This window comes from Apium graveolens, chromosome 8, assembly GCF_009905375.1.
Source record: "Apium graveolens cultivar Ventura chromosome 8, ASM990537v1, whole genome shotgun sequence".
In the NCBI taxonomy this organism is placed as follows: domain Eukaryota; kingdom Viridiplantae; phylum Streptophyta; class Magnoliopsida; order Apiales; family Apiaceae; genus Apium; species Apium graveolens.
The window spans coordinates 262,058,425-262,073,281 of NC_133654.1; the positions used below are offsets into that span (position 1 = coordinate 262,058,425).

Sequence of the window (14,857 nt, forward strand, 5' to 3'; positions counted from 1 at the left end):
ACCCTTAAATAAATTATAAACACGCAGTTCTTGATTCATTCTTAGGATGTAACAGAGGAGTATCATTTTTCCTTTTTGTAATTAAGATAACTCTTATTTAACCTAAAATCGTCCCTTTGGAAGATAATTCATGATCAGTTGTAATAAGCAGGAATTTTAAATAATACTAATCTCTTCTTCCTGTTTCTTTTTGATAGTTTTATTTCCGAGAACAATTAAATAGCAACACCTTATCCTTTTACCACTGCGAATACATGATAATTTCATTAAATTAGGTTGGCTGGTGTTTGTCGTATGTATGCTAATTGATTAACTCGATTAACACAACTCAACCCAACCCGGCCCAACCCATCACATAATTAATAGTGTTGGATTTCATAATTTTTTTGAGTTTAATGGGTTAATATTTTTATAACCCGTTTTAAATGGGTTGGGTCGTTAAAATAGCCAAACCAACCCAACCCAGCTCATGTGCGGCTATAGTTAACGTTATCACATATGCAAGTATTTACATCACGTTAGATAAGATATAACAAAGAAACTTATAATTATAGGAAGGATTTAAACTTTGATAATGGTCATACATAACTTTTATTTTATAACTTAAATTAAATATAATATTAAAATAATAATAAAAAATTTAGTAATAATTTTTGAAAATCCCACGAGGGCTATTGACCCCACCGATCATATACTAAGTCGGCCTCTGCATGTAAGTTAACTGCTCTTAAGAGTTTAGCTATTTTATTCGCTCGTTTTAGTTTTATTTGATAACGAGATTTTAAAAAGTTATAGCCTGAGGGGTCGCAATTGGTACGTGCATATCAGTAATTAACGGTTCAATAACTCCCTTATATGAGCTCTTAAGTTCAATTATAAGGATTTTGACAAAAAATGGCACTCCAACAGTGTCTTAGAGCAAGTCCAATAGTGTTCTAGTGGGTTTCTTATAAATATTATAAAATATTAGCTCTTAGTAATTTAAGACATGATTTTGAAATTGAACTCCAACAATGATACTTATCTTCATTCCTTATTAATATTATATTAATAAATTTGAAAATATATGGACAAAAAGTGAAAGAAAGAGAGAGAGAAAAAAAGTAAAAAGAAGAAAGAGATATGAATTTTTTATTGCTAAAAGTGTTATAAGGGAGCACTAGAAGTTCCTTAAAGATAAAGAAGGAAGATCATGTCTTAGTGATTTAAGGAAGCACTAAGACACTGTTGGAGCACCATTTTTTGTCAAAATCCTTATAATTGAATTTAAGAGCTCATATAACAAGTCCAACAGCTCCCTTATACAAGCTCTTAAGTCCAATTATAAGGAATTTCACACAAATTTATGCTCCAACAGTATCTTAGTATTTCCTTAAATCACTAAGATATCACCTTCATACCTTATCTTTAAAGAACTACTAGCCCTCCCTTATATCACTTTTATTAATAAAAAAATTATTTCTCACTCTTTCTTTTACTTTTTTGTCTCTCTTTCTTCTACTTGTTGTCCAAATTTATTATTATAATAATAATAAGGGATGCGTTTAGGGATTATTGTTGGAGTTGAAATATAAAACTATGTCTTAACTTGGTAAGAGTCAATATTTTATAATATCTATAAGGAAGTTACTAGCTTACTGTTAGACTTGCTCTTAGTACTTCCTTATATCACTAATATATTTGTAGAGTTAGTTTTGAACAATTGAATTTGAGATATAAAGTTAAGTAGAGTATATAAACGGATCATTACCTTATTTATTAAATAATTTAGTTTGAAAAGTATGTCTCATATATTTTTAATATATATTTTTAATAAAAAAACAAATTGTACATATAATTAATTTTTTTATATGTTAAAAAGAGATACACTTATATAAATAATATATATACATACTACATATTTAGATAAGTTATAATTAGCGTATTTCGATTTATTTCGAATTCAAAATTAGAATTTGACCAATTTTTCAATAAATACTCGAAACTGACTAAATGGTCTGCCCGTAAATATCATGTCACTACATAAGTTTAATTTGAATTACGAGTTTGACGAGAAAATCTTACCAACAAAATTAATATCTTTGGGATCTTTATAGAATCAAGTCAATTGATTTATGTATCAAAATTACTATCTTCAAAATCAGAATTTTACCCATTTTAAAAAATACTCGAAATTTGAATACATGACTCAGCCGAAAATACATCATCACTATCTAGATTTAATAAATTTAAATTACGAGCTCGACGAGAATATCTTACCAATAAGGATAAATTTTACAATATCTTATATTAATAAAAATTAATATTTTTGAGCTCTTTATACGATCAAGTCATTTGATATTATGTATCAAAATTATTATTTTTTATACTATTTTACTTGTAGAACATATATGGACTCCCGTACTGAACTAAAAACAAGGACTCTCATATATATATATATATATATATAAGAAACTTGTAAAATTATATAATTCAATATTTTGAAAATTAAAAATTAAATTAGCAATAATAAATTTACAAAAAAAAATATTTAGTGTTGGAAAATATTGTACAACTATTTTAAATTATTTGAAAAAAGGTTAAAACTATAATGTATTGTACTATTTGATTTAATCTATGTTATACTATCTAAATAAAATAATTAATATTAGTCGATATTTTGAAAGGATTAACAAGTTCAACTAATATTTAAAAAAAATCGTCAAATTGAAAATATTTAAGTTTAGAAAAATAGTATACAATGTTATCAAATTACTATAAAAAGAAGTATTAGTATCATAAATGAAAGAAACTTTAAAATGATTTGAATGATGATATTAGTACAAATTTATCTTCAGATTCTTAAAAAAAAAACTTCTGAATATCAGTAGTTAGTCTTGAGGATATATGAATTATTTTTATGTCAGATCCATGACTCATGCTCTGTTGAGTAAAAATAGATAGTGTTTGATTTTCAGTGCTACTACGACTACGATATATAAATAATTGTAATTTATTTATTAGATAATTATAATTCTTGAATAATCATAAATACATGTTATTTGAGTAATTTATTGAATAACAATTAGATATATACATGACCAAGATATCTAGAATATAAATAAACGAGACCAACATAATTTACTCAAAAATATAATAAATAATAATTTACATACATACACACACATGTGACTTTATCTTAACCAATATTAAAAGATTCAATTTTGATGTTGTATTTCAGAGTTATTGATATATATATACTAGAAGAAAATAATAAAAGTCTTTTATGTTCTAAAAATAAGAATGATCAATTAAATTTAATTTTTTTTCAATGTGTTAAAAACTAAATAGATTATGTCAATTTTAATTTATGAACTGACAATAATCTGACATCTTATAAAATTAACTTTGTATAATGGAGATGATTAAAAGCTAAATATATGGTCGAGATCAAATTTAGTTAATGAATTAAGACATTAGCAATTAACAATGATATTAAATAAACATAAACGTTGAATTAAAAAATAATGTTTTTCTTAAAAAATAAACTTATATTAATTGAACTGTAAATTCTAACTTGTTAAATATTACGATTGAAGTTCTTGACTACTTTAATTATGCTTTACTGATCCTTTTAAATTAAGCAAGATAATTGTAAATTAGTAATGACTTTAGTAATAAAATACCTCATTCATCTGGGTTTATTTGACCAAAACTCAAAAAATTTACTCAACTCTGTAATATACATATATGTTAATTTTTAGTTTTTTTTATAAACATATTGACAATATTTGATGGATTAACTACAATTTTTTTATTTTACACGTACAGTACAGTGACTACCCTGCTTGTATTTACTTAATAAATACAAATTACACGACACAAATAAGAAAATATGTATTATAGTTAATGAGATATATTTAAAAACGTTATGAACGTTATTAATGTTTTACATGAAATCATACACATTGATAAATACTCAACTTGTATTTGATATGTTTTGGACGTTATACAATATTTATCAATAAGAAAACGATTAAAAATTTAATGATATAATTGTATGATGTACAAAAAAATCTAGAAAATGACATGTGTCTTGCACGGGTTATTATGCTAGTTTCATATAACCGTTCACATGACTAAGATCGTATTTTTGCAATTAGAAATATTAGCAAGACTAGTAGATTGAACCGAATTAGAATTTCGATTAAATGAATCTTAAAACATTATTAATAATATTTGGACGTGATACACTAAGTTCAAAAAAAATACTTGAACGAGTTTTTTTAGTTAGAGAGATTGACAATTTCCTTGAATTAAAATACATGTATCTAATTCAAATACTCCCTTTGTGAGATTTTTTTTTGACAAATGCAAAAAAACTTTCATTAATTAAACATAGTACAGCCGGAACAAACTCTCAACTGTTTATACAACTAGTTGGTAAACAAATAACATACTAAAATTTTTAGATAATTTGATTTATGATCGTGTAACACATATAATTTAAAAAAAATTGAAGCTAAAAACGAAATCAAAAAATCCCAAGCGATCTAAATTGCACCAAAATTGCACCAACATCTCTGAAAATAACAACATCGCAATTGATCATATCACATAAAAACTATTGTTAGCCCCATGTTCAGAAACACCAATCGCGTAAACTGAGATCGGAGAACCAAATACCAGCTATATGCCGAATACACCCCAGCTACCTACATGCCGGATATCAGCTATAGACATGCCGAAAGTGTAAATTCATGAAGGATGAACAATTTTTGGTTGTGAAAGTTGAGCTCTTGGAATAATGACCACCACCCCAGATTCGATGCATACTCCGAAAGTGTAAATTGGTGAAGAATGAACAATTTTTGGTTGTGAAAGTTGAGCTCTTGAAATAATGACCACCATCCCAGATTCGATGCATACTTTGCAAATCACAAAAAATATCAATAAACCCATTCTCAATAAATGTAACACCAAATAAATCCAATCATGACTAAACAAAAATATAACAAAACACTCTAGGAAAAGAGGAGAGAGGCGGCTTTCACTTTATTAACTTCACGATGACATCCTCTGTGATATTCTAAGAAACCGGTTCTGGCGTAACATTAACATCCAAACACAGTCTGTACAGTATAGTATTTTACATGGTAAGCATTCTAGGACTGGCTTACCAAGTTGCTTACCGTCACAATTTAGACAACTACGAACTTTCTTGTTCAAAACAAATCCAAGGCGGTGATAGTGGAGTGGAGAGTCAATAAAAAATGTACGCCCAGTCTTGACATTTGAGTAGTAGCGATAAGATGACATCTCGAAGCAGTATCCAAGATGAAATGAAAGATCGCAATCACTGCAATGGTAGAACCAGAAATTAGTATTAATTTCCTCGGAGCAAAACTCGCAATTGAACTCGTAGTCATGATTCATGACCATGCCCGCATCATATCTCAGGTAGAGGGGGTGAGGATCCCAGGGGTGTGTAACTGTTCTTGGCTTCATGCTACAGCCTACGCATATATAGAATTCACATTGTTCACACCGGTGCTTGCTGCAGTACTCCTTGTAATATATTCCACATGCATTACAAGCGTGACCAATTGTAAAAACTTGATCTAGTTGGTGACGATGAGCCTCATGTTTGATCGTTTTAGGTAGGTTCCAGCATTCAATATGAATCTTCCTGTAACGCCCGTCTGAATAATATTCCAAGTACATGCCATTGCCGTAACCTCCACACCAATCACACTTAATAATCGTGCATTGCTCTGTGGACATGTATGATCTGTATATCTTACCTGGGAATAAGTCCTTCACAAGAGAACGGGAAATCTCAGCACAGACTTTGTGCAGAAAGAATTTACAAAGAACACATCCAAAGAATTGATCGCCATCTGTTCGTATCGGTTTGATACAGCCATCACATAGCAACTGATCTGTTCCATCATCACCTTTCTGATCATTTAAATCATTACTAGTAATGAGTTGTAAAGGATGTTCGTGACTCCAATGTTTATCTTCTGCACTAAAGTTGTTATCCACCATCAACTTGAGAAATTGTTCGACTAACAAATTTCGGGATGATTCATCAGCTGCTGGGAGGTGTACCAAATTGGAATCATATGTTTCATATTCGCTTGATCTGAAAATAGCAATATTACACAAGTTATATGTCGGGAAATAACATAGCTAAATATAGAATTAGATTAAAAAAGATACTACTATAATATTACTACATCTGATAATGCCATGAAACAAAAAGAACAAAAAATTGTCAGCACAGTACCTTGATCTGGCACAGTGAAGATGGGTTAAAAATGTGCATTCATCCCTACATTGGTAATACCAACTGAGTTGACTAATATTTTCACTGCAGAGTCTGCACCACAGATTATACGCGTGATACCGTTGTGGACGACCGTAAAAGAGGAAGATAGGGTGTTCATGGAGAGATTGAAACAGGTAAAGGAGGTTAGGAGCATCAGCACAACTCTTGTGGATCCAAAACTGACATGTCGTGCATTTATAAGACATGTCTCTAATATTCTCCTCTACATTGCAAGCATCACATTTAAACGAGCAAGGGCGATGGATTAAGGCTAATGAGTGTTGAGGGTGAGCTACATGAGTAATTGTGAGCTCCTTGGCTTGGAACATTGCGCATAAACCTGATATATATACTTCTATCACAGAAGAATAAAGTATAGTAGAACTTCTATACTTCTATCTATTACCATATATATTATTACTATATATAGACCTGATAGTTGCTTCCACTCGATACCAAGGCATGAACAAAGAAAAGAATAAGTATTAATCACTTAAAGTAAAAGAATTTAAACCAAGTTCATTCGTTGCTTAAACTTTAACAAAAGTATTGTTTATTCATGCTTTGTCACTTTCTTTTTTTTTTGGAAAAATTAAAAATGGATTCAAGAGTTTTTACAGATATCTCTTCTGGCTAATAAACTACTTTCTGGCTTATAAAATCGTAACTACTTATTTTGAATTGTTTGTCGACCCAACTTATAAGTTGAATTTACAACTTATAAGTTGAATATTAGTAATAACGTATTTTTTTCAACTTATTTTGATTTTTCACTTTTTTATTAATTTTAGTTTTTTAATATATGTTTTTAAATATTAAGTTAATTTAAAATTTATGAATTAAGATAATTATATTTAAAAATTATTTATTTTAGTTCATTTAAAGTTAAAAAAAATGACTTAACCAAACACCTACATAACTTATAAGTATTTATCTACTTATCAATTTAAAGGACTTATTAATTTTAAATCATAAATTACTTATTTTAACATTTTCCAAACGGGCACCTAGCCTTCTGTTAGTATTATTTTCACAAGTAAAATAATTATGAATTTTTTAGTTTAATAGATCGGGTATAACTTTATATTTTCTTACAAATATAAAGTTACAAATATAACTTTTATTATTTCTTTTAAATGTAATTTAAAAGAAATAATAAAAGTAAGATTCTTGGTTGCAGAACGTTGCAAAATGTGCAAAGCAACCAGGGTTGTCCACACATGCTGTGAAACACGACATGGTAAGCTTTAAATAATTACTGAGATTTAAATGGACGGCGGATAATTTTAGCACATTGTGCAATGATTCATTAGGATAAAAGAGAAAACAAAAATACTTAATTTAATTTTACTCACAAGAAAATTAGGGTATTTTCAACCAATTAAATCCGACCGCGCGTAAATTCTACCATATTCGGTCGAATATAGTAGGTGCGGCTAAATTCGACCTACGGTCGAAATAAGCCGGTCGAATTTACGGTTATTTTCGACTAACTTCTCTTTTCGGTCGAATTTAGCACGAGGAAAAAAATGCGGGAACAATCCCGCCAAAAAAAAAATCCGCGTAATAAATTTGACCGAATTTGGTCGAATTTAATAAGTGGGATCGACGGGAAAAATTGCCGCTCTTTAATTTAAAATTTTCAGTAGGCAGGGAATTTCCCTCTAAAAAATAAATTTGAATAATTTCTGCTATTTTCGATCAACAGCAGTCGAAATAATATAAATTCAACTGACCTTGGTGGAACGAAGGTAAATTCGACCGTAGGCGGTTGAATGTTATATTTTCGACCTAAGGTAGTTGAAGGTATAAAAATTCAACTGACCTTGGTGGAACGGAGATAAATTCGACTGTAGGCGGTTGAATATTCCTAAATTCGACTACAATGGGAAGCATTTATTGACATACTAAATTCAACCGTGTCTGGTGGAATTAAATCTTACTATATTCGACTAGCTCCGGTTGAATGTAAATAAATACGACTATAACCAGTAGCATAAATATAAATTCGACTAATTTTAGGGCATTACTAAATTCGACCGCTTCTGGTGGAATTAACCCGTACTAAATTCGACCATTTCTGGTTGAATTAACCCGTGCTCATTTCGGAAACCCTACCCCTTTCTGCATTCCAGTAGCCGTTTTCTCCATTCTTTCTCCCTCCATTCTTTCTCCCCATTTCACTACTTTTTTTGCTTTTCTACTAAAAATTACTTCTTCATGTGAGCATCTCAAATCTCAAATCATCAAGTAAGTGTAATTCTTTTACAGATTTTTGTTTTAAATAGTTTATTTGTGATAATCTTTATGAATTTGAGTAGATTAAAAAAATCAAGAATAATATGATTATTATTTGTTTATTTTTTGTTGACTAATATGGTATTTAATAATGAGATAATCTTAGTTTCCATAATTAAATTGGTAATTTATTTTTATTGATCATTTTGTAGATGACATCCGATCGTAGTTGGATTGGTCGTCATCGATTTAACGAGGCAAAATATTTAACGGAAGATTACAAAAATGGTGTGGATAATTTCATTAAATTTTCTATTGAAAATCTTGATCCCGAAGACAACGGTCTTATAAGATGTCCGTGCAAAAATTGTGGTAATGAGTACTACAAGTATCCTAGTACCGTGAAAGTTGATTTGTATCGACATGGTATTATGCAATGGTATACTAGATGGGATTGTCATGGCGTAAAAGATATGTTGTGCAACAATGTTGGAACGAGTTTTGGCAATACTAGCTACAGAGATGATGATATGTATGATGTACATGATGACGATTTTGAGGATTGCGAAGATTTTGATGAAGAACCGAATGCAAAAGTAAAAGAATTTTACGAGATGGTAAATACCGCTTCCGAACCAATATATCGAAATAATGCCAATTTTACAACATTGGACTTTGTAATGGAGTTGCTTCGTTGCAAAAATAGGCATAATTGTAGTAATAATGGTTTTGATGACTTGCTACACCTCATTGGATTAGTATTGCCTAATGATCATAAGTTGCCTGAGAAGTACTACACTATACGAAAGATGATTAGAGGATTGAATATGGAGTATGAAAAGATTGATGCTTGTGAGAATGATTGCATTTTATTCTACAAGGAACATAGTGAGAAGACCAAGTGTGATATATGCAAAAGAGACCGCTACAAAGTGCAAAAAGATCCTAAAAAACAGAAGATCCCGCGTAAGATCTTGCGTTATTTTCCTATTACCACGAGATTGCAGCGTTTATTCATAGCTGAGAAAACAGCAAAATGTATGAGATGGCATCATGATAGAGTTGTTGTTGAAGGTCAATTAAGTCACCCAGCAGATGGAGATGAATGGAAACAATTTGATCGTAGATTTACACGATTTTCAAAGGAGATTAGAAATGTTAGACTCGGACTCTCTACTGATGGATTTGATCCCTTTCGCGATGCTCATGCCAAGGAGTATATTGTATGGCCTGTGGTGATTGTTGTGTATAATCTTCCCCCCTCTATGTGTACTAAGGCTCCATACATGTTCATGCCTCTTCTTATTCCCGGACCAACGGATCCTACAAAAGACTTATATGTTTATCTTAGATCGCTAATTGATGAGTTGAAATTATTGTGGCATACCGGGGTGGAAACATATGACATATATTCACGTACAAATTTTATGATGAAGGCTGCACTTTTCACGTAATGAAAAGTACTGGGATGAATTAGCGGTGTATGTAATGAAAAATACTGGGATGATTTAGCACTTTGCTTTATTAATTGTAATTTTACTAATGGTTACATGTTTGTATTTTTATCATTTTTGAATGCTTATTTGGGGATTATAATTGCAAAATGAGATGTGAGTGGTATTACTATAAATAGGTAGCAAATTTGTAAATTGCATATTTAATTTGATTGGAAAGCAATTAAAGCTTTAGCATGTTAAATACGACTGAAGTTAGACTAATATAGCTTGAAAAAAAATCTGGTATATTATATTCGATCAGAAAAAGTAAATTTTATAGCTAAAATCAACCAAAGCTGGTCGAATATAGTGTGTGACCATATCAGGCCGAATTTATATTTAACCAAAGATAGTCGAATTTGGTATCTGACTATATTAGGTCGAATTTAGGTACTGCTAGATTTGGTTGAATTTAGTATTTTGGCGGGATTTTTGATTTTTTTTGAAAATAATTTGAAATTTCATTCAAAAAAATTGCAAAATAAATTAACCCAAAAAACAGTCGAATTTAGTTGGTCGAATTTAGGGTGGTCGAATTTAGTCGGTCGAATTTAGGGCAGTCGAATTTAGATAAATTCGACCGGATTTGTCATTTTCGACCAGCCTCTGTTCGACCAACACAATGCCGGTCGAATTTAGCTAAATTCGACCATTTTCGGTCAAATTTAGCTAAATTCGACCGAAAAAATTCGGTTGAATTTAGCCGAATTTCTTGCAGTGACTGTAATATTTTTTAACTTTCTTTCTTTTTCCTTCCTAAAAACTCTTGAATAAATTTAAGAATGCAAGTTTTTCTAGTTTTATTCTTTTCTCTCAAAAAATATTTGTGTTCTATTGTGCATTTTTTTTAACTTCTGGTGTGACAAAAATATCACCTAGTGTACATCTTTCACTACAAGAAAAACGGTCATTTCCTACCAGCGTTTTGGTAGGAAATGGGCTATTTCTGGTAGGAAAAGGGGGCAATTCCTACCAAAAGGCTTGGTGGGATTTGCTCCAGTCGGAATTGCTTTGTGGTAGGAATTGATGATTGTATCTCAAATGGTCCCAATTGCCAAGTGGTCGCCCATGTGGCACGCCACATGGGCGGCCACGTCACCTGCCATGTCAGCTGCCACGTCATACAAATTGGGGTCAGATTGATGAGTTGGCATGTGGGACCCATCCACGTGTCCTGCCACGTGTCCTACCACGTGGCAATTGACACATAAAAGACCTTTTTCCTACCAAAATTGGTAGGTTTTGAGTGAGTATTTCCTACCATAACTGGTAGGTTTTGATTGATGAATGGTAGGTTTTATGTCAGAAGAGATGAATATCAGCATTTCCTACCAACCATTTCCTACCACTGTTTAGCTTGATTGTGGTAGGAAATACCTTGAATGTGGTAGGAAATGGCTTGAATGTGGTGGGAAATGTTGGACAGTTTTTTTATAAAAAATTTATTTCATTGATAACAATGTAGAACAAGTTGTACATAAATTAATATCTAAATCATAAGCATACAACAATAACCAAAATTGAAAAATTCATCATAAATCACAATCTGGACATATCACCATTATAACATTAAAAAAAGTTTTTTTTATGGATCTATTATTAAAATATAATAGCTTAATTTTTAAAAATTCAATATTTTGACTACATGTATAAAATTCATGTATCTAATCATCCTAAGGTTGGATTATTAAAAAAAAACCAAGTGTGTAATCCTAAACATCCCCGACGCTTTTTTTATAGATCTATTATAAAAACATAATAGCTTAATTTTTAAAAATTCTATATTTCAATTAAATGTATAAAACTCATATCTAATCATCCGTAAGGTTGGATTATTAAAAAAAATCTAAATATCTAACCATTCCCCGAAACTTTGAGTTGAAAAGCTAACTCAATCGTCGAACAATCTCGACGTTCCGTTTTTTAAACGATTTTGTTAGTCATAATTGTTTTCTTACCCAATTTTTTTCCTAGTTTTATTTCACTATAAAATGACATTTCACTTAAAAAATTTTAATTTATCGAATCATTTTCATATTTAATTTTTTTCGTAACAATTATAATTATCCAAAAAATAAATGGAAACACAAAATTGCAAGTGTAATCAACTAACTTTTAAAGTTTCACTATTAAAATGAATAGATGTTTATGTTTTTAGAGTTTGATCAACGGAAATGTGACAAACAATGGGCGAAAAGTACAAAAAAAATATTTTTCTTGCAGTTTTTTTCTATAATCTATTATAAAAATATAATAGCTTAATTTTTAAAAATTCTATATTTCAATTACATGTATAAAACTCATATATCTAATCATTCGTAAGGTTGGATTATTAAAAAAATCCAAATGTGTAACCCATCCCCGAAACTTTGAGTTGAAAATCTAACTCAATCTTCGAACAATCTCGACGTTCTATTTTCTAAACGATTTTCTTAGTCATAATTGTTTTCTTACCCAATTTTTTATCTTAGTTTTATTTCACTATAAAATGACATTTCACTTGAAAAGTTTTAATTTATCGAATCATTTTCATATTTAATATTTTTTTCGTAATAATTATAATTATCCAAAAAACAAATGGAAACACAAAACTATAAGTGTAATTAAGTTTCAATATTAAAATGAATATATATTTATGTTTTTAGAGTTTGATCAACGGAAATGTGACAAACAATAGGCGAAAAGTATAAAAAATATATTTTTCTTGCAGTTTTTTCTATAGATCTATTATAAAAACATAATAGCTTAATTTTTAAAAAATTCTATATTTTAATTACATGTATAAAACTCATATATATAATCATCCGTAAGGTTGGATTATTAAAAAAATCCAAATGTGTAACCCATCCCCGAAACTTTGAGTTGAAAATCTAACTCAATCTTCGAACAATCTCGACGTTCTGTTTTTTAAACAATTTTCTTATTCATAATTGTTTTCTTACCCAAATTTTTTTCCTAGTTTTATTTCACTATAAAATGACATTTCACTTGAAAAGTTTTAATTTATCGAATCATTTTCATATTTAATATTTTTTTCGTAATAATTATAATTATCCAAAAAATAAATGAAAACACGGGACTGTATGTGTAATCAACTAACTTTTAGAGTTTCACTATTAAAATGAATAGATATTTATGTTTTAGAGTATGATCAACGGAAATGTGACAAACAATGAGCGAAAAGTGGAAAAAACACATCTTTCTTAGTTTTCTCCCATTTCCTACCAATATTGGTAGGAAACGACCTGAATTATTGATATTTATTTATACTTCAGAAAAATGTTATATATTCTTAACAATAGCCTGCTGATGTGGTTGGTGGGGTTATTTTCACATTAAGATTCTACCAAAACCTACCAACCCTGGTAGGAAAAACTTTCCCACCAAACTTGGTAGGAAATGGTCTCAGATTGATGATATTATTTCTTTTTTCATAAAAAAAAGTTTAATCAATAAAATAAGTGAGGGCTGATGACATGGTTGGTGGGACCATTTTGGTATCAAATTTTGGTTGGTAGGTTTTGAGTTTCCCACCAATATTGGTAGGTTTTGGTGCTTGCATGTACAAAATCTGGGCCCCACCTAGAGCAATTCCTACCGGTTTACGAGTTGGAAGGAAATGGTAGAGCAATTCCTATCAAATTTTTCTGGTTTGATTTGCTTGGTAGGAAAAAACCGTTTTTCTTGTAGTGTTTGAAATAATTAATTTTATATAAATAATTATATCTTCGTAAATTAATAAGGGTGTTTGTGTGGGGTTTTAAACCCTGATTTAAAGTAATTTATAACTTAAAATTAAAAAATTTGTATTTGCAAAATGATTTAAAATTAAAAGAGTTCAAAAACGTAAATATTATTCATAATTTTGTATTTGTATTTAAAGTAAAACGTAAGTTCAAAAGATATATTTTTTCACTTGACTTAAATATTATTCATAATTTTGTTTGACGGAATTAATTTATGCTATCATCTACATGTATTATATATGTTTTTAAAATTTTATAACTATTAAGTAATTATATAAAATTTAAATTTTCACAAATACATTAAAAACGGATTTTCATCTTTTCACTTTGACCAACTTTAAATCATAAAAAATTCAAAATTAGCAAACGAATCATAATCACGTAGATCACATTTAAATTCGTTTCAGAATAAATAAATACAATTAAAATAAAAGCCACGAGTTAGCTCAATCTATATATATATATAAGTGGGTGAGTATTTTCCTCATTAAACACGCTAATAATTTTACACAATTATTAATTACATAAACAATCACTTACTAATGGATCCTGTTGAACAATTATTGAAGTCATTATTTTTGTGCTATCTGTCTGCTACCACCTACCACTAAAACTTCATTTTCATGCTCTCACTCTGAGTAAAAATGTCTATATATGGTGAAGCAGACACTAATACTTGATTATGTAAAACTGTGAATAATCAAACATGAAAATGCATCTAAAATTACATTCAGATGAAATTATTTTCATGATCCTCCTCCTCTTTATAGCAGTCCTCATTTGCATTAGCCATAAGCTGGTCAACTCTAAATTCATTCTTATGAAGAACTTGCTTCTGTACATCTTGAAACCTTCTGCAACTACTAAGAGCATATATCCGGATGGATTAAGACGAAGCAGGTACTTTGCTTATGTGAAATCAGACAAGGTGATGAAATCATGCGACTTCCTTGTCATCATTTTTTCATGCACTTTGTTTAGACAAATGGTTGGTTTCTTATGGCCATCTTACTTGTCCTTTTTGCTGTGTTTATTTATCGCCGTCGTCGTCGTCTTCGCCTTCT

At 29.8% G+C, this 14,857-nt stretch overlaps 2 protein-coding genes across 2 annotated transcripts; one reads left to right on the top strand and one right to left on the bottom strand.

Moving 5' to 3' along the window:
- Window positions 1–4,358: 4,358 nt before the first annotated feature.
- LOC141678071 (uncharacterized) lies at window positions 4,359–6,681 on the bottom strand. Its single transcript, XM_074484278.1, has 2 exons — window positions 6,272–6,681; window positions 4,359–6,127 (listed from the first exon to the last, which is right to left on the bottom strand). The coding sequence occupies exons 1-2, from the start codon at window positions 6,640–6,642 to the stop codon at window positions 5,044–5,046; spliced, it is 1,455 nt and encodes a 484-aa protein (XP_074340379.1). The 5' UTR covers window positions 6,643–6,681; the 3' UTR covers window positions 4,359–5,043.
- Window positions 6,682–8,763: 2,082 nt separating this feature from the next.
- On the top strand, window positions 8,764–10,005 carry LOC141680821 (uncharacterized). Its single transcript, XM_074486935.1, has one exon. It carries the CDS (start codon window positions 8,764–8,766, stop codon window positions 10,003–10,005), a length of 1,242 nt encoding a protein of 413 aa, XP_074343036.1.
- Window positions 10,006–14,857: the final 4,852 nt, after the last annotated feature.

What these genes read in the sequence shown, in the direction of transcription:
- LOC141678071 (XM_074484278.1), bottom strand. Translation starts at nt 6,642, where the DNA reads ATGTTCCAAGCCAAGGAGCTCACAATTACTCATGTAGCTCACCCTCAA. An exon ending in CTTCACTGTGCCAGATCAAG is followed by an intron (nt 6,128 to 6,271) that starts GTACTGTGCTGA and finishes TGCTATTTTCAG; the next exon opens with ATCAAGCGAATATGAAACAT.
- LOC141680821 (XM_074486935.1), top strand. Translation starts at nt 8,764, where the DNA reads ATGACATCCGATCGTAGTTGGATTGGTCGTCATCGATTTAACGAGGCA.